Here is a 17,024-nt window from a genome sequence, read left to right as displayed (position 1 = left end):
AGCGAGACCTCCCAGATGGAGCGAAAGACCACGGGCTGGGATATCAGGCGCTATAAAAAGGTCTGCTATTGAATTTGCTCATTTGATCACACTGTGCTTTAGTTTCTTCCTGTGCTCGCTAAGTGTTTGAGTGTTTTGTGATTATCACAGAGTATTATAATGGGTGAGCGGCTAATTCTCCAGGCCCGCTACTCAGGTATAAAGTGAAAATCTGCTCCTTTTGAGCTGCTAGGCTGTGGCAGTCAGCTGCTCCCTATCCTTCAGAAGACAGCAGCCATCTGGCTGCTTCTTTGCTTCTTGTTCATGCGACAGGTTTCAGTCTTTGAGCTGCAGTTCATCAGGCTTATAGTTGGGGGACATGCCTATTAGTCTCCTTTGTTTTCAGAAATGAAATATGCCATTTTATATACTCTTGCTACTTTTGCCCCCCCCTCACCTCTACCCCCACCCCACCCCACCTCCTTGGAACATTTTTGTTTTGTTTGGGGCACAAAGTTGTTTTATCCCAAGAGACAGGAGGGAGAGGTGACATGGTAAACAAACTGAGTTATTTGGACTTCTTACTATAGTTCCTTTTTAAATAAATAAAATTTTTATTGATTTTAAAGAGCAAGAGGGAGAGATTTAAATATCAATGATGGAGAGAATCATAGATCAGCTGCCTCCTGCATGCCCTCTTCTGGGGATCGAGCCTGCAACCTGGGCATGTGCCCTTGACCAGAATCGAACCTGGGACCCTTCAGTCTGCAGACCAATGCTCTATCCCAGTGGTCAGCAAACTTATTAGTCAACAGAGCCAAATCAACAGTACAATGATTGAAATTTCTTTTGAGAGCCAAAATTTTAAAACTTAAACCTTATGGGTAGGTACATTGTTATTGACTTAAGGTACTCCTAAGCTGGCCTTTGCTAAAAACTCAAGGGGCCAAACAGCTGCATGTGGCTCTCGAGCCGCAGTTTGCCGAGCAAACTGCTCTATCCACTGAGGCAGACTGGCTAGGGCCATTGTAGTTCCTTTTTGACGATTTGGGCCAGGACCACTAGAGGTCTGAACTGGAGTTAGTAAGAGGCAGGTCTTCAGGGTCTTAGCAGGAAGCACTCAGGGAGTAACTGTGAAGAGAACCCAAAGTACCTTCCCCTTCTGGCCCCACCCTGTCAGCGAAAGGTGCCACCCGAGAGTCTTAGAAGCCAGTAAAAATGTTTGTGGGTAAAGGACAACTTTGTTTAAAAAATAACAGCTTTGCCAAAGCCGGTTTGGCTCAGTGGTAGAGCGTCGGTCTGCGGACTGAAGGGTCCCGGGTTCGATTCCGGTCGGGGGCATGTACATTGGTTGAGGGCGCATCCCCGGAGGGGGGTGTGCAGGAGGCAGCTGGTCGATGTTTCTCTCTCATCGACGTTTCTAGCTCTCTATCCCTCTCTCCTCCTCTCTGTAAAAGATCAATGAAATATGTTTAAAAAAAAAAAAGAAAAAAAAATAACAGCTTTGAAGTCAACACTGGAATTAACAGAAAGACTGATTTTTTTAAATAAATATATTTTTATTGATTTTTTACAGAGAGGAAGGGAGAGGGATAGAAAGCTAGAAACATCGATAAGGGAGATGTGCCCGCAACCACGATACATGCCCTTGACCGGAATCGAACCCAGGACCTTCTAGTCCGCAGGCTGAAGCTCTATCCACTGAGCTAAACCGGTCTTGGCAGAAAGACTGATTTCTTTTGAACTAAGATAAAATGTATGTACAGTATTTCTAAATTAAAAGCATTTTCTAAACAAATCTAGCAAAGTGTTAAAGTTAGGGACTCCATGAACTGCCTTACCCCTTAGTTGCAGCATGCTTGAACTTAGTTGCAGCAGGAACTTCAGACACAGGAAGACAATGTAACCCTTCGTAACCCTTCAGTTTTGAAACGTTGCTAGGTCTCCCAGAGCTATAAATGACCAAAGAGACATCCGGGTAATGCTGTCCCCAGAGCTTAGTGCTCTGTGAGAGTACTGTGCCATCTTCCTTCTGTTGGTTGTAGCCCGGACTCTCATTTGGGGTTTTCATTCTTTTAAAAAATTTTCTATTACTGCATTTCTCCTTTTACTGAGATACAATTCACATTCTATTCCCATACATTTTAAAGTGTACCTTTCAGTGTTTTTTTTTTTTTACATTAAACATGTTTGACTTTTTAAAATTAAAATGACATTTTTTTCAATTAGTTGACATTCAATATTATATTAGTTTTAGATATACAGCGTAGACAACTATATAACTTATAAAGGAATCCTCTATAATTCAATATTGTAACACCATTACTACAATATTACTGACTACCGTATTTTTCGGACCATAAGACGCTCCGGACCATAAGACACACCAGTTTTTAGAGAAGGGAAATGAAGAAAAAAAGATTCTGAAACAAATAGTGTCCTAAAATATTTTATGTGCATTAAAACCCAACATCACAGTCATAAACACATGTAATCAACCCTGTAAAGTAAACAGCAGCATTTAGAACCATTTTAGAGCCGGGCAAGCACACAGAGACCACACAGAGCCGGGCAAGTAAAAAAACTTTTTTTTTTAAAGTATATGTGTAGGCTATATTTGGACCATAAGACGCAGGGACTTTTCCCCCCCACTTCTGGGGGAAAAAGAGTGTGTCTTATGGTCCGAAAAATACGGTATATTCCCTATGCTCTACTTTAAATCCCTATTTTGTAACTGCTAATTTGACAATCCTTTCAGCATTTTCCCGCAGCTCCCCATCCCTCTTTCATCTGGCTTCCAAAAATTTGTTCTTTGTATCTATGAGTTCGTTTCAGTTTTGTTTATTTTTTTTATACTCCCCCCCCCATATTTAAGCCCTCCAATGACTTTTTTTTCTTTATTTTTTTTACAATATACAAAATAAATCTATTACCAGATTGTAGATACAAAATAATTAGCCATTTACATGCAATAAACATTATTTCAAAAAAAAAGATTTGAAATGTTACATGCAATAAACATTAATATTTCAAGAAAAGCGATTTAAGATTAATGTTACATGCAATAGACATTAATATTTCAAGAAAAATGATTTTAAATATAATAATGTTACATGGAATAAACATTAATATCTCAAGAAAATATTTTAAATATATTACCCAAACTGTACTAACATAGTATAGTAGTAATATCACAGAAGTTGTAGGAAATAATAAAAACCTGCAAATAACAGGATTACTTCTATTATATTCTAAAACTAGAGGCCCAGTGCATGAAATTCATGCACAGGGGGCAAGGAGAGTGTGTGTGTGTCCCTCAGCCCAGTTTGCACCCTCTCCAATCTGGGACCCCTTGAGGGATTGGGACTAAACAGGGAATCAGACATCCGTTTCACAATCCAGACTGCTGGCTCCCAATTGCTCGCCTGCCCCTAACCGCTTCTGCCTGCCTGCCAGCCTGATCAACCCCTAACCACTCTCCTGCCAGCCTGATCAATGCCTAACTGCTCCCCTGCTGGCCATATTGCCTCTAACTGCCCTCCCTGGTCATCATGGTCACCCCTGTCCTCCCCTGCAGGTCTGGTTGCCCCGAACTGCCCTCCCCTAACTGCCCTCTCTTGCCAGCCTGGTTGCTCCTAACTGCCTTCCCCTGCCAGCCTGATCACCCCCTAACCACTCTCCTGCCAGCCTGATAGATGCCTAATTGTTCCCCTGATGGCCCTATTTCCCCTAACTGCCCCCCCCCCCCCCCGCCGGTCTGTCATCCCCCAATTGCCCTCCCCTGCAGGCCGGCTGCCCCCAACTGCCCTCCCCTGCTGGCACAGTCACCCCTAACTTCCCTCTATTGTCAGACTCTCCTGCAGACCTGGTCACTTCTAACTGACCTCCCCTGCTGGCCTGGTCCCCCCCCTAACTGCTCTCCCCTGCAGACCTGGTCCCCCCCAACTGCCCTCCCCTGCAGACCTGGTCCCTCCCAACTGCCTTCCCCTGCAGACCTGGTCCCCCCAAACTGCCCTCCCTTGCAGGCCTGGTCACCTCTGACTTCCCTTCCCTGCTGGCCTGGTCTCTCCCAACTGCCCTCCCCTTCTGGCCACCTTGTGTCCACATGGGGGCAGCCATCTTGTGTGTTGAAGTGATTGTCAATTTGCATATTACCTCTTTAGTATATAAGATAGTATTTTCCTCTGGCTTTTTAAAAAAATAAATCTTTATTGTTCATATTATTACAAATGTGTACCTCTTTCCCCCCCCTCAATTGCTCCCCTCCACCAGGTTTCCACCCCACCCCGTCCTTTCCCCATCCCCCATTGTCCTCATCCATAGGTGCACAATTTTTTTAAAATAAATTTTTATTGTTCATATTACAAATGTTCCTTTCCACCCCCCCCCCGCCCCCACTGCTCTGCTCCACCAGGTTCCCACCCCACCCTCTGCCCTTTCCCCACCCCCTATTGTCCTCATCCATAGGTGCACAGTTTATGTTCAGTCTCTTCCTGCACCCCCACTCCCCTTTTCCCCGAGAGTCGTCAGTCCACTCCCCTTCCATACCTCTGATTCTATTATATTCACTAGTTAATATTGTTCATCAGGTTTTTTAATTCCCTTGGTTTTTAGTTTCACTTGTTGACAGTTATGTATTTGTTGTTCATAATTTTTAACTTTATCTTCTTCCTCTTCCAAAATAACCCCCTTCAGCAATTCATATAATTCTGGTTTGGCGGTGATGAACTCCTTTAGCTTTTTTTTTATTTGTGAAGCTCTTTATCTGGCCTTCGATTCTGAGTGATAGCTTTGCTGGGTATTTTTGGCTGTAGGTTCTTGCTATTCATCGCCTTGAATATTTCTTGCCATTCCCATCTGGCCTGCATGGTTTCTGTTGAGAAATCAGCTGACAATCATATGGGTGCTCCTTTATCGGTAACTACCTGCTTTTCTCTTGCTGCTTTTAATATTCTCTCTTTGTCTTTTGCTCTTGGGATTTTAATTATGAGGTGTCTTGGTGTGGTCCTCTTTGGATTCCTTTTGTTTGGGGTTCTGCACACTTCCTGGACTTGTAAGTCTTTCTTTCACCAGGTGGGGGAAGTTTTCTGTCACTATTTCTTCCAGTATTCTTTCGGTATCTTGCTCTCTCTCTTCTTCTAGAACACACATGTCAAACACAAGGCCCGCGGGCCAAATCCGGCCCGCCAGGCCTTGCAATGTGGCCCGCACCGCGCTGTCATCACTGCACTCCGCTGCGTTCCATCACAATGACGCGCGGTGACATAGGAGGCTTGTGATCTCTTGCTATCTATTACGCATAGATAACAAGTCACGCGAGATTCAGGAGGCGTGACCTATAGTCCGGCATCCGATGTGGTTGTGCGGGTGGCAGAGCACAGGAGAGAGTGAGTGTGCGGGCATAAAAAATACACAGCAGAAGCTGCCAGTTCCTGGCATAAAGTGCAGGCATAAAAATCGCAACAGAATCTGCTATCTATACCCAGCCAGGCATTTATTGACTGACTTTTTTTTTCTCCTCTCCATCTGCCAAATCAAGCTATCCCTGTGCAGTTTTCAACTTTTTCCTTCCAACGCAGATTTCCAATAAACTACATCTTTTACTGTCAATATTGATCCCAAAATGTCCAGGAAAAGAAAAGTTGACGGTGAAGGCAGACTATTTAATGACAAATGGGAAAATGAATACATGTTTGTGCTTAGAGAGGGCAAACCAGTGTGTATATTGTGTTATGAGACAGTGTCGGTGATGAAAGAGTACAATATACGTCGTCATTTTGACACCAAACATAATGTTAAGTATGGCAAATATACTTTGGAAGAAAGGCATAAAATTGTTAAAGAACTAAAAGGCAAACTACAATCACAGCAGCAAATGTTTACAAAGGCTACAGCGAAAAATGATGCTGCAGTGAAAGCAAGCTTTATAGTGGCTGAAGAAATTGCCCGTACTTCAAGGTGTTTTTCAGAGGGTGCCTTTTTGAAGCAATGCATGCTAAAAGTGTGTGAGCAAGTATGCCCAGACCAGATACAGAGTTTTCAAAATGTCAGTTTGTCAAGAAACACCATCGCAGATAGAGTTCAAGAACTCTCAGGAAATCTATCATCACAGCTGGCCGAACAGGCATGCAGTTATCTCGCTTTTTCACTTGCTATCGATGAAAGCACAGACAACACTGATACAGCGCAGCTGTCCATCTTTATACGTGCTACGAAGACCGACCTCTCTGTCACTGAGGAACTTTTGGATGTAGCTGCCATGCATGGGACGACGACTGGTAGAGATATATTTGAGGCTGTGGAGAAATCTATAAATAATTTTAAATTACCCTGGGAAAAGTTGGTGGGGCTAACTACCGATGGCGCACCTTCAATGTGCGGAGAAAAGAAAGGCTTGGTTGGACTAATGAAGGAAAGAATGCAAAAAAGTCACTGCCACACACCCTTGATTACTTATCATTGCATTATCCACCAAGAGGCTATGTGTGGAAATGTTCTGGACATGAATGACGTAATGACCACAGTCATTAAAACTATTAACTTTATACGGGCACATGGCCTGAATCATCGCCAGTTCCAGCAGTTTTTACAGGAGGTGGGTGCAGAGCATGGAGACGTGCCATACCACACAGAAGTAAGATGGCTGAGCAAGAGCGCAGTCCTCAAAAGATTTTTTGAGCTCAGAGAACAAATTGCTCTTTTCATGGAAAGTAAAGGAAAGCCCTTGCCTGAACTGTTGGATCCCGCCTGGCTATGTGATTTTGCTATGATGTGTGACATATGCGAGCATCTCGCCCAACTGAATCTGAAGCTGCAGGGACGCAAACAAGTCATCACGAAGATGTCTGACATGATCACAGCATTCCAGCGTAAACTTCAACTATGGAAGTCCCAACTGGAACAGGATAATCTTGCCCACTTTCCCGTTTGTTTGAGTATCTCAACCACTATTTCTGGTACTTTTCCTTGCAGTCGGCTGGCTACCAAAGTTAGCCGTTTACTAAGTGAATTTGAGCGGCGCTTCTGTGACTTTAGAACACAGCACTCAGGCTTTGACATCTTTGCCAATCCTTTTACAGTTGATGTCAACAATGTGCCCAATCACCTTCAGATGGAGATAATCGAGCTTCAGTCTGACAGTGGCCTGAAATCAAGGTTTCAGGATGTTGAAATTGAGGACTTCTACCCTCTACTGCCCCCTGACTCAATGCCAGAGCTCCGACTTCATGCTGCCCGTATTCTACCCATGTTCGGGAGCACCTATCTTTGTGAACAGATGTTTTCAATAATGAATCTGAACAAAAACAAGCACAGATCACGCATTACCGATGACAACCTCCATGCTGTTTTGCGGGTTGCTACAGCCCAAGAAATAAAACCGAACATTGACTCATTGATCCGGGGAAAACGGTGTCAGACATCCAGCCAGAAAACAAAACAATGAGCATTTTAGGTACATTCCAATATTACTGTTTTGCTTGATACCAATATTACTGTTTTGCTTGATAGCATGTGAGTTGGTTAACAGCACTGTTAAGGAAAAGATTGTTCCACTCATTTTAAATTCACATTTCTGGTTAACATTGTCAGTTTATGACTGTTCAGTAAACCATTCGGCCCGCGATTTAGGCTGGATTTTAGATTTTGGCCCCTTCTCTGATTGAGTTCGGCACCCCTATTCTAGAATCCCCATAATTCTGATGTTGGTTTGCTTGAAATTGTCCCAGAGGTTTCTTACACTATCTTCATCTTTCTGGATTCTCTTATCTTCTTGCTTCTGCAGAGGAGTGTCCTCTGGCTCTTTGTGTTCTAAATCTTTGTCTTGATTCTTGCGATCTTCCAGTCTGTTTTCAGGTCTCTGTGTAATATTTTTTATTTCAGACAATGTTTTCTTTGTTTCTAGTTGATCCCTTTTCATATCCTCATAGATCTCATTTATTTTATCTGCCTTTTTTTTTTTTTTTAGGATATTCTTGAAAAACCTTATAACTGTAGTTTTGAACTCAATGTCCATTCTTTTCTTTTCCTCTATCTCCTTCCTGTCCTGCCTCTTGTCTGCATTTTAGTTGTTTCCCTGATTTGATGGAATGGCTTTGTGTGCTAGGTGTTCTGGTAGAGCCCAGCAGCACAGCCTTCCCAGTTACCTGCGGTGGACAGTCTTGGTATAGCCCTTTGTGGGCTGTGTGTGCAGTCTTGTTGTTAAGCCTTGCTTATTGTTGGTATCACTGAGAAGTGTTGGTCTCCAAGCCAATTGGCTGTGAGGATCAGCAGTGTCTCAGCTAGGAGGGCTTCTGTACTCCACTTGGATGAGGTAGAGTCTCAGGGTGGCGCAGACAATCTTTGGTTCCCTGACAGTCTCACCTTAGAAAAGTCCTGTTTGCAGTGAGTCTCGCAAGATTGGTTGCAGGAACGAGCATCTCTTTGGTGAAGGTGCAGACAAGCTTTGGATTCCGGCCAGTCCCTCCTTAGAGAAAGCCAGCCTCTGGGAGAGCTTCTGTGCTCAGCCACAGATGGGGCGGAGTCTCGGGTTGGTGCAGACAAGCTTTGTTTTCCCGCCGGCTCCTCCCCAAGTCCCACAGTAATGGCCACTGGCTTCACATACCTCTGAGAGATCTCTGCCTGCTGCCTGACAGTCTGGCCTCTCCCTGACTGGGGCTGTCTATCAGAGCAATAGAGTGGTTCTGTTTTCCTCTCAAACAAGAAAGCCAGCTGCGCTTTAGCTGTCCGCCCTCTCCATGCACCAGGAGTAAGCCAGCGCCTTTTCACACGCAGTTCTCCGTACCTTCACAGTTTCTGAGGGTCAGCGCGCCTTCTCTCTCCTTCCCAGCTAGCCGTCTGGTGCTTCAGGGCAATGCCTCTCCTGTTTTCCAGTTCTAAATTCAAATTTGTTGTGGTAGGCTACATTCGGGTGTGTACCCTATGTTGCCATCTTGGTTTCTCTCTTCCTCTGGTTTCTATTTTTGTTCATCAGTTTATGCTCATTATATTCCACAAATGAGTGAGATTATGTGATAACTTCTCTTTCTCGATGGGCTTATTTCGCTTAGCATAATGCTCTCCAGGTCCATCCATGCTGTTGCAAATGGTAGGAGTTCCTTCCTTTTTACAGCAGCGTAGTATTCCATCGTGTAGATGTACCACAGTTTTCTAATTCACTCATCTGCTGATGGGCACTTACACTGTTTCCAAATCTTAGCTATTGTAAATTGTCATCAATACACGGAAACATGGCTTGCAGGTTGCTTCAGCTGCAGCAGCTTCCAACAAAGGCAGAACTTTCACTGGTGCCTCTTGGAAACCAGTTGCAACTACCCCAGCTTGGGGGACCAGAAGAGGTGGTATCCTTTCTCCCCAAATTCCTGTCTGATGATTTGCAGCCCTGGCAAAGGGTGGACGCATCGGGTGTTGGTCTAGCTCGTGGTGGGTTCTGAATGCAAATAGGAAGCCACTAACTGCCATCCCACCCCTGCCAGCCTGTCAACCCCCAACTGCCCTCCCCTGCAGGCCTGGCTGCCCCAAACTGCCCTCCCCTGCGGGCAGTGTCCGTGGCCAAGGCCTTGGTCTGAGCGTCCAGGGAGGTGAGACTCCCAGCTTAGTTCCCGGCCCATCTGCACAGCCAGGTAAAATTCTGGCCGCGGGGTGCGCCGAGTGGCCCAAAGACAACCACCAAAGCTAGAAAAGACCAGGAACCCTGCGGCCACCCCTTGGAAAGGCCTGGAGGCTCCAGCTACCGCCTTCGGAAGGGATCGCACCTACCCTGAGAAATTAAAACCACCTCCGCCATTCCGAGGAGCACAGGCCCACATGCGTGAGGGCGCGCTCCAGGCGCCTGCGCGCTCCCGGTCCCGCCTCCCGGCCGCCCGGCCCGCTGATTGGGCGGAAGGAGCGCGCCCGCTGGTTCGTGCTCCGACTGGAAACGCGTGCCGGCGCAGTGGCGTTCCGCGGGCGGGAAGGCAGGGCCGGCGGGAAGGCTGCGCGCGGCCCGCCCCTCCCACCCGCCTCGGCCCTGCAGGGGCTGGATGGGCGAGTTGGGCTCGATGGCTCGAGCCCGGGCGGCGGCGGCGGCCGGAGGCGGCGGCGCGTCCTGCTCCTCGCCGCGGCGCCGGCGGTGATCGGAGCGAGCGCGGCCCCCGATGAGACTGCTGGCGGGCTGGCTGCTCCTGAGCCTGGCGGCCGTGTGGCTGGCGCGGAGGATGTGGACGCTGCGGAGCCCGCTCTCCCGCTCGCTGTACGGGAACATGACGAGCGGCCCGGGCGGGCCGGCGGCGCCTGCGGGCGGCGGGAAGGAGAACCACCAGGTACGCGGCGGGGCGGGGGCGTGGCGGCCGGCCCTCGCGCGCTCGCGGCCATTGTACGGGGCGGCGGTTGGGCCTCCGAAAGTTTCCCCGCCCGGCCCTCGGCCGCGGCCCCGGACGCCTTTGTTGCCGGCCCGGCTGCGGAGGCCTCCGGTGTCCCCGCCGCGGGCCCGGGCGTGGGCGCCCCGGCCTCCCGGACCCGCATTGTTCCCGCGCGGCCGGGCCCGAGGTGGGACCGGGCCGAGCCGTGACGCGCTGCCGCCTCGGCCCCTCTTTTTGTCTGGCTGAAGCTCAGCGCATACAAAGGGCCGGAAAGAGTGTAACCGTGTGTCGCCAGCCGCTCAGCCCTCCGGGATGGGCTTATCCGGTGACATTTGCCTGGAGCACTTAAAAATGGGTCTGACCGGCCTCGCTCCCCCCTCACCCCCCGTCCTCTCCTCCACCCAGCGACGTGTCCTCCGAACTTTGATGTTGGCGCGTGTCCGGCAAGATGGGAGGACGGAGGGTGCCAGCTCGTTCTGGCGGGTGTTAAACCGGACCGGGCCCCAGTGAATTCTGAGAGTTGTGGATGCAGTGGGGCCGGCCGGTCCTCTTCATTAGCTTCGTTTTGTGCCACTTCCCGAAGTCTGTGCAGGTCAGCGGAGAGTTCAGGGTGAGATATTCCCAATGTGACCGAAATGCCATTCACAGTTTGCATTCATTGAAAACGGGCTTTTGAACTCTGCCAGATTGTTGGCCTGGATGGCTAGCATTTATAGTACAGTTTGCCATTCCGGAAAGCAGAAACTATTATTCCCCATTTTATGTCACATCATTTTCATAGATTTCTCATTTTCTTCTATTGTTTTCTTATTGTGCCGGGAGTTCAGCGAGTTTACACTCAGGTCGATTTCATGCATTTTAATGAAAGTAAAGAATTATCTAAGGAGGTAAAACAATTCATTTAGAAAAATAGCATTTAATTCTTAATTAGCAAATAGTTATAGTGGTCCTTTTTCTACTTTTAAAAGAAATATATTTTCATACTTTTTTTGGGGGGGGGGTAATCTCACAGAGATTGCAATTTGTTAGGTAATAACTCCTATGATATTGTTAGGAGTGAACATGAAGCTAGTAGGTGACCTTAAGTTGTAAAGCCACATTCTCTGGTGTGAATTAATTACTCACATAGCTAGTCATTTTTAGATAACTCTGGTGCACTGTAGTGATTATGTAAACTTACCAAAATGTCACATCTCCATCTGGAATACAGATAGTGGTGTAAATGATGAGTTAGAAAAGCCGTTTCAGCAGCTGGTGGAAATGCTGCTCTGGAGAGGGTCCACAGGCAGCTATCGATATTTCCGATGCCGTGCTTAGGGTGAGTGAGTCTCTCAGCTGCAGGTGTTTGCTCTCACAGTTGGTCTGCGACCTCTCCTGCAGCTTGCTTGATGCCTTCAATGTTCATAAAATTGGAGGGATTTTAAAAAACAAAAAACTGTTTCAGTTCTTTGATTTTTATGGAATCTGGGTACAATTGTAGCCAAAGATACAGCCTCAGAATAGAGCCTTTTTTAGTGGTGTACTTTTAAAAAGTTTTTAAAATTTTTATTGTTGACAGTATTATAAATGTTCCCCATTTTTTCCCTTTTGCCCCCCTCTACCCGGCCCTGGCCCCACCCCAGTCCTCCACTGCATTATTTGTGTCCACGGGCTATACATACAAGTTTTTTGGTTAATTTCTTTCTGTCCCCACTTCCACCCCTCTCCCCTCTGAGACCTGTCAGTCTGTTCCAGGTATCCATGTCTCTGCACCTATTTTGTCTGTCAGTTTATTTTGTTCATTAGATTCCACATGTAGGTGAGATAGATCATGTGGTATTTGTCTTTCTCTGGCTTATTTCCCTCAGCTTACTATTCCCCAGGTCCCCCCATGCTGTCTAATGAGTCAGCGTCTAAGAAAAACGAATATTGGTTTCAGATACTTCATTTACTTCATTATGCTTCACAGATGCTCACGTGTGTTTTGGTGTGTGTATGAGTGTGCATGTGTGTGTTTGTTTTAATCAGTTTTACTAACAGTTTGGCAGCTAATTTCTCCAAGGTGAAGACTTGATTTCGTGCCTTCTGTATATTTAGGGGGAGCTAAGCTCTTTTCCTTAGAATAATCAGTCTTGACATTAATTTGAAATTATACAGCTACATTATGAAAATGTCCATGAAAAAGGTTAAAATGAGCACAAGAAATGTAGGTATAGAAACCACATAAACAACTGTAAACTTACTCCTGTCCCCCAACACCCCATATTCCGGGATCTTGGATTTACTTTATAAACTGTGTTGCTTGTGAAGTAATTTAACTCTAGTGTTTTTTACCCTCTTCAAATTAATAGTTTTACATCAGGTCTTCCAGTGTTCATTTGTGTGTGTGGGTCCATAGCCAGTCACCTCTGATTATTTTGGATTGCAGGAAAGCAGGGTTATGGATTTGATTGGACCATACTTAGATCGTTTTTCCTTATGGCTACTTTTATTAAGATTTAAAATGGAGGATTCTATGGATAAAAGAATCCTCTTCCACTTGGGGGGCAATTTTAGTCATTAGCAATTGCTATTTAGTTATGAGAGCTAGGGATGCCAGACTCCTTTGAGCCACAGCAGCTCTGAAACTGCAGCAGCGCCATTTTAGTAACTCGGTTTGGTGTGCTTGCTTCAAAACAGATTATGTTTTGCTTTGGGCAATTGAGAAGCAAGGACTGACTTACCTCAGAGCAAGGCTATGGCTTGTGGGCCAAAGTACGCTCATTTATTTTTGTGAAGCAAATTATATTTTTAAGTGATTGCAAAAAAGACAATATTTTGTAACATGAAAATTTCTTATGAAATTTAAATTTCAGTGTCCACAAATAAGGTTTTGTTAGACCAGAGCAACCATATTTATTTACCTGTTGTCTGCGAGTGCTTGCCGTCTGCAACAGCAGAGTAGTAAGGTAATTGCTGCTTTGTGACCTGCAAGCCTAAAATATGTACTATTTGGTCCTTTACCAAAAAAAGAGTTTTCCCAGAGAAAAACTTCAGCTTCCTTAATCAGAACTTTAAAAAAAAAAAAAATATTTTACTGATTTTTACAGAGAGGAATTGAGAGGGAAACATCAATGAGAGAGAAACATTGATCAGTTGCCTCCTGCACACCCTCCACTGGGGATGTGCCCGCAACCAAGATACATGCCCTTGACCGGAATCGAACCCGGGACCTTTCAGTCCGCAGGCTGATGCTCTACTCACTGAGCCAAACCGGTTTATTAGAACATTCTTAATTACAGGTTGCAAGGCAGATAGATTGGGGAAAAACTAATTATATCGCTTTTCTGTGTTGGCAGACTTGGAACTTTTAAGCAAATGACAACAGAAACTTTGTATCTAGTCTTTTCTATGTATTGTATCTAGTACTTTAAGCTAATGAACATATTATAGACCTGTTGAAACTTGAAAGGACCCTTATGCCCCACCAACTAGGTTCCTGGAAATAACAGTCAATCAATAGCATATATATTTCAGAGAAGAAGGGAGAGGGAGAGAGATAGAAACATCAATGATGAGAAAGAATTATTGATTGGCTGCCTTCTGCATGCCCCTCATGGAAGATCAAGCCTGAAACCTAGGCATGTGCCCTTGACCAGAATCCAACCTGGGACCCTTAGTCTGCAGGCTGACGCTCTATCCGTGGAGCCAAACCAGCTAGGGCTCAATAGTTTCTTAACTGATGGAGTGAAAAGAGAATTACTATAGAACTCCCCAGAGCCAAAGCCAAGAGAATTCTCCAGATGACATGCCATATGTTTTTTTTACAAGCACAGACAACATTCAATATCTGCAATTATTAAGGTGTAACCTAAAATTGCAAGTGTATGTGTGTTTGACTTTATGTTTTCACATAATATAAGCCTATAACTGTGCTATGCAGGTGATGATGGATTCAAGATAGAATTGATATGATTTGGGGGTTTTTCCTAAATGGAAAAATACTTGGACATCACAGCCAGAGGTCAGAGGTTGTGCTAAAGGACAGACTCGGAAACCTAGCTCTCCATTTACCTGTGGAGGTGGACTGAAGTCAGGCACAAGTTAATGCTCAGGGCAGTCAGCCAGCTAGCCAGACAGACGCTGGCAGACCCCGTCCTCTGTGCTGCCTTCAAGAGCCTGGAGGCCTTTGCAGCTGGACACCAAAGAGACTTTGGAAAGGGGTTATTTCCTTCCCAATAACCTGCGCTGAAACCCTAAACAAACGTTTGCTCTGATTTCCTGGAACACTGGGATTTCTCTCCTGCTGGATATACCAGGGGCCATAAAGGGCATATAAAATGTCCGGAGACCTTCAAAGCCAGCTCTGGAGGCACTGCCCTAAAAAACACCGGCTGAAAGGAGGGAGGCCGAGTGCCTGGCGGGCGTTCCCTAGCGGAAAGGAGATAAAACTCCGACTGTGCTGGGCCCCCGACTGCTCTGATCCCCAGTTTTAAGCCAGACCCCGGGGACTCAGGCTCAGCCATAGGGAGCCGGGCTGTAAGGCGGAACCCCGGGGAAGTGGCGAAAGGAGGTCCCCGCGGTGCGCACACTGCGCACAGAGAAGGGATGGTCGGCTGTGCCGCAGGATTGCCCTGACGGGAAGGAGACTGGGGCTTCAGACTGCTCTGAACGCCACCTCCAACTCCACTTCCAACTGAACTGAACCCCAATACCGGGCTCATTGGGGGAGAGCATAGACTGTTTGGCAGCAGGCGAAAATCGAGGGCACCGTTTCTCTCAGAGGCGCCGGCAGCGAGCACTGACGGACCCGCATAGGGCAGGGCTGACGGAAGCCAAAGCTGCAGGCTCCACCCTGAAACCCCATCCCATCAGTAACTGCGAAATGCGACAACAAAATAGATCACAAACGAAAGAAATGGAGGACAAAAAGCGTCTGGATATAGAGTTCAAATCTATGCTTATAAGGTTTTTCAAGAATTTCCTAGAAAAGATGGATAAGGCCTATGAGGATATGAAAAGAGATCAACTAGAATTAATAAGGAGTCATCGAGAAATGATAAGGGATCAACAAGAAATAAAAGAATACATTGTCTGAAATAAAAAATATTTTACAGAGTCCTAAAAACAGAAGGGAAGATCACAAGAATCAAGTCAAAGATTTGGAACATAAAGAGCCAGAAGACACTCCTCCACAGAAGTTAGAAGGCAAGAGAATCCAGAAAATTGAAGATAATGTAAGAAACCTCTGGGACAACTTCAAGCGAACCAACATCAGAATTATTGGGGTCCCAGAAGATGAGAGAAAGCAAGATATCGAAAACATACTGAAAGAAATAGTGACAGAAAACTTCCCCCACCTGGTGAAAGAATTAGACTTACAAGTCCAGGAAGCGCATAGAACCCCAAACAAAAGGAATCCAAAGAGGACCACACCGAGACACATCATTATTAAAATTCCAAGAGCAAAAGACAAAGAGAGAATATTAAAAGAAGCAAGAGCAAAGAAGGTAGTAATCTATAAAGGAGCACCTATACGATTGTCAGCTGATTTCTCAACAGAAACCATGCAGGCCAGAAGGGAATGGCAAGAAATATTCAAGGTGATGAATAGCAAGAACCTACAGCCAAAAATAATCTACCCAGCAAAGCTATCACTCAGAATCGAAGGCCAGATAAAGAGCTTCACTAATAAAAAAAAGCTAAAGGAGTTCATCACCGCCAAACCAGAATTATATGAATTGCTGAAGGGGGTTCTTTCAGAAAAGAAAGTAAACAAAGATAAAAATTATGAACAACAAATACGTAACTATCAACAAGTGAATCTAAAAACCAAGGAAATTAAAAAAATCTGATGAACAATATTAACTATTGAATATAATAGAATCAGAGGTATGGAAGGGGAGTGAACTGACGATTCTTGGGGAAAAGGGGAGAGAGGGGCGTGGGAAGAGACTGAACATAAACTGTGCACCTATGGATGAGGACAATGGGGAGAGGGGAAAGGGCAGAGGGTGGGGTGGGAACCTGGTGGAGGAGAGCAATGGTGGGGGGGAAAAAAAGGAACATTTGTAATATGAACAATAAAAACTTATAAAAAAAAAACAAAACCGGCTGAAGGTTGTGAGTTAAACAAGGATGGCAGCTTCTAGCAAAAGACTGTTCTTTAGAGCCTCTGAAGCTTTGTTCACATCTGAGGATGTGATGGTGGAGTTGGGTTTTGAACTGGAGAATTGGTCGGTGACATTATTATAAAATACTAACACTAACTATCTGAAAGGAATAATTGACAATTGTTTATGAAAGCAAAGCTGAAGCAACTTAATCTAATCGGTATAAATTGTTCCCCTCATGAATGTGTGGGGGCCTTGGGTTGATTTGTACCATTAGTAGAAAAATAGTGAACGTTTAACTGTTTATGCCTGTGCTGTGTTTATTTATTTTATTATGGTTTTATTGATCTTACAGAGAGAGGAAGGGAGAGAGAGAGAAACATAATTCTGAGAGAAAAACGCCTATCAGTTGTCCCCTGTACACACCCCGCCAGGGCATTGAACTCCAAACCTGGGCATGTACTTTGTTGGGGAATCGAACCAGTGACCTCTTGGTGCACAGGACAATGCCCAGCCAACTGAGCCACACCAGCCGAGGGCTGCCTGTGCTGAGTTTAGATGCACGAAGGTGTTAATGATGAGATGTGTGCACGGGTTTGTATTGCAAAAATGTAGAATATGATTTTTGAGTTCTTCA

General features: G+C 45.5%; 1 protein-coding gene across 4 annotated transcripts in view; it reads left to right on the top strand.

Moving 5' to 3' along the window:
- The window catches only part of METTL9 (methyltransferase like 9), a 51,704-nt gene continuing 34,680 nt past the window's right edge, over window positions 1-17,024 (top strand). Inside the window, exon 1 of one of the 4 annotated variants that reach the window (XM_045589358.1) lies at window positions 1-60. In XM_045589358.1, coding sequence (XP_045445314.1) covers window positions 16-60 — 45 coding nt within the window. In that variant the 5' untranslated portion in view covers window positions 1-15. Of the gene's footprint in view, window positions 61-9,955; window positions 10,278-10,827; window positions 10,927-17,024 lie in introns of those variants that run through there. The other 3 variants (XM_036460183.2, XM_036460182.2, XM_036460184.2) reach the window with 3 other exon arrangements.

Source organism: Pipistrellus kuhlii, unplaced genomic scaffold, assembly GCF_014108245.1.
Source record: "Pipistrellus kuhlii isolate mPipKuh1 unplaced genomic scaffold, mPipKuh1.p scaffold_m20_p_31, whole genome shotgun sequence".
In the NCBI taxonomy this organism is placed as follows: domain Eukaryota; kingdom Metazoa; phylum Chordata; class Mammalia; order Chiroptera; family Vespertilionidae; genus Pipistrellus; species Pipistrellus kuhlii.
The sequence above is the reverse complement of the archived record's forward strand: the minus strand, read 5'-3'. Positions and strand labels throughout refer to the sequence as shown.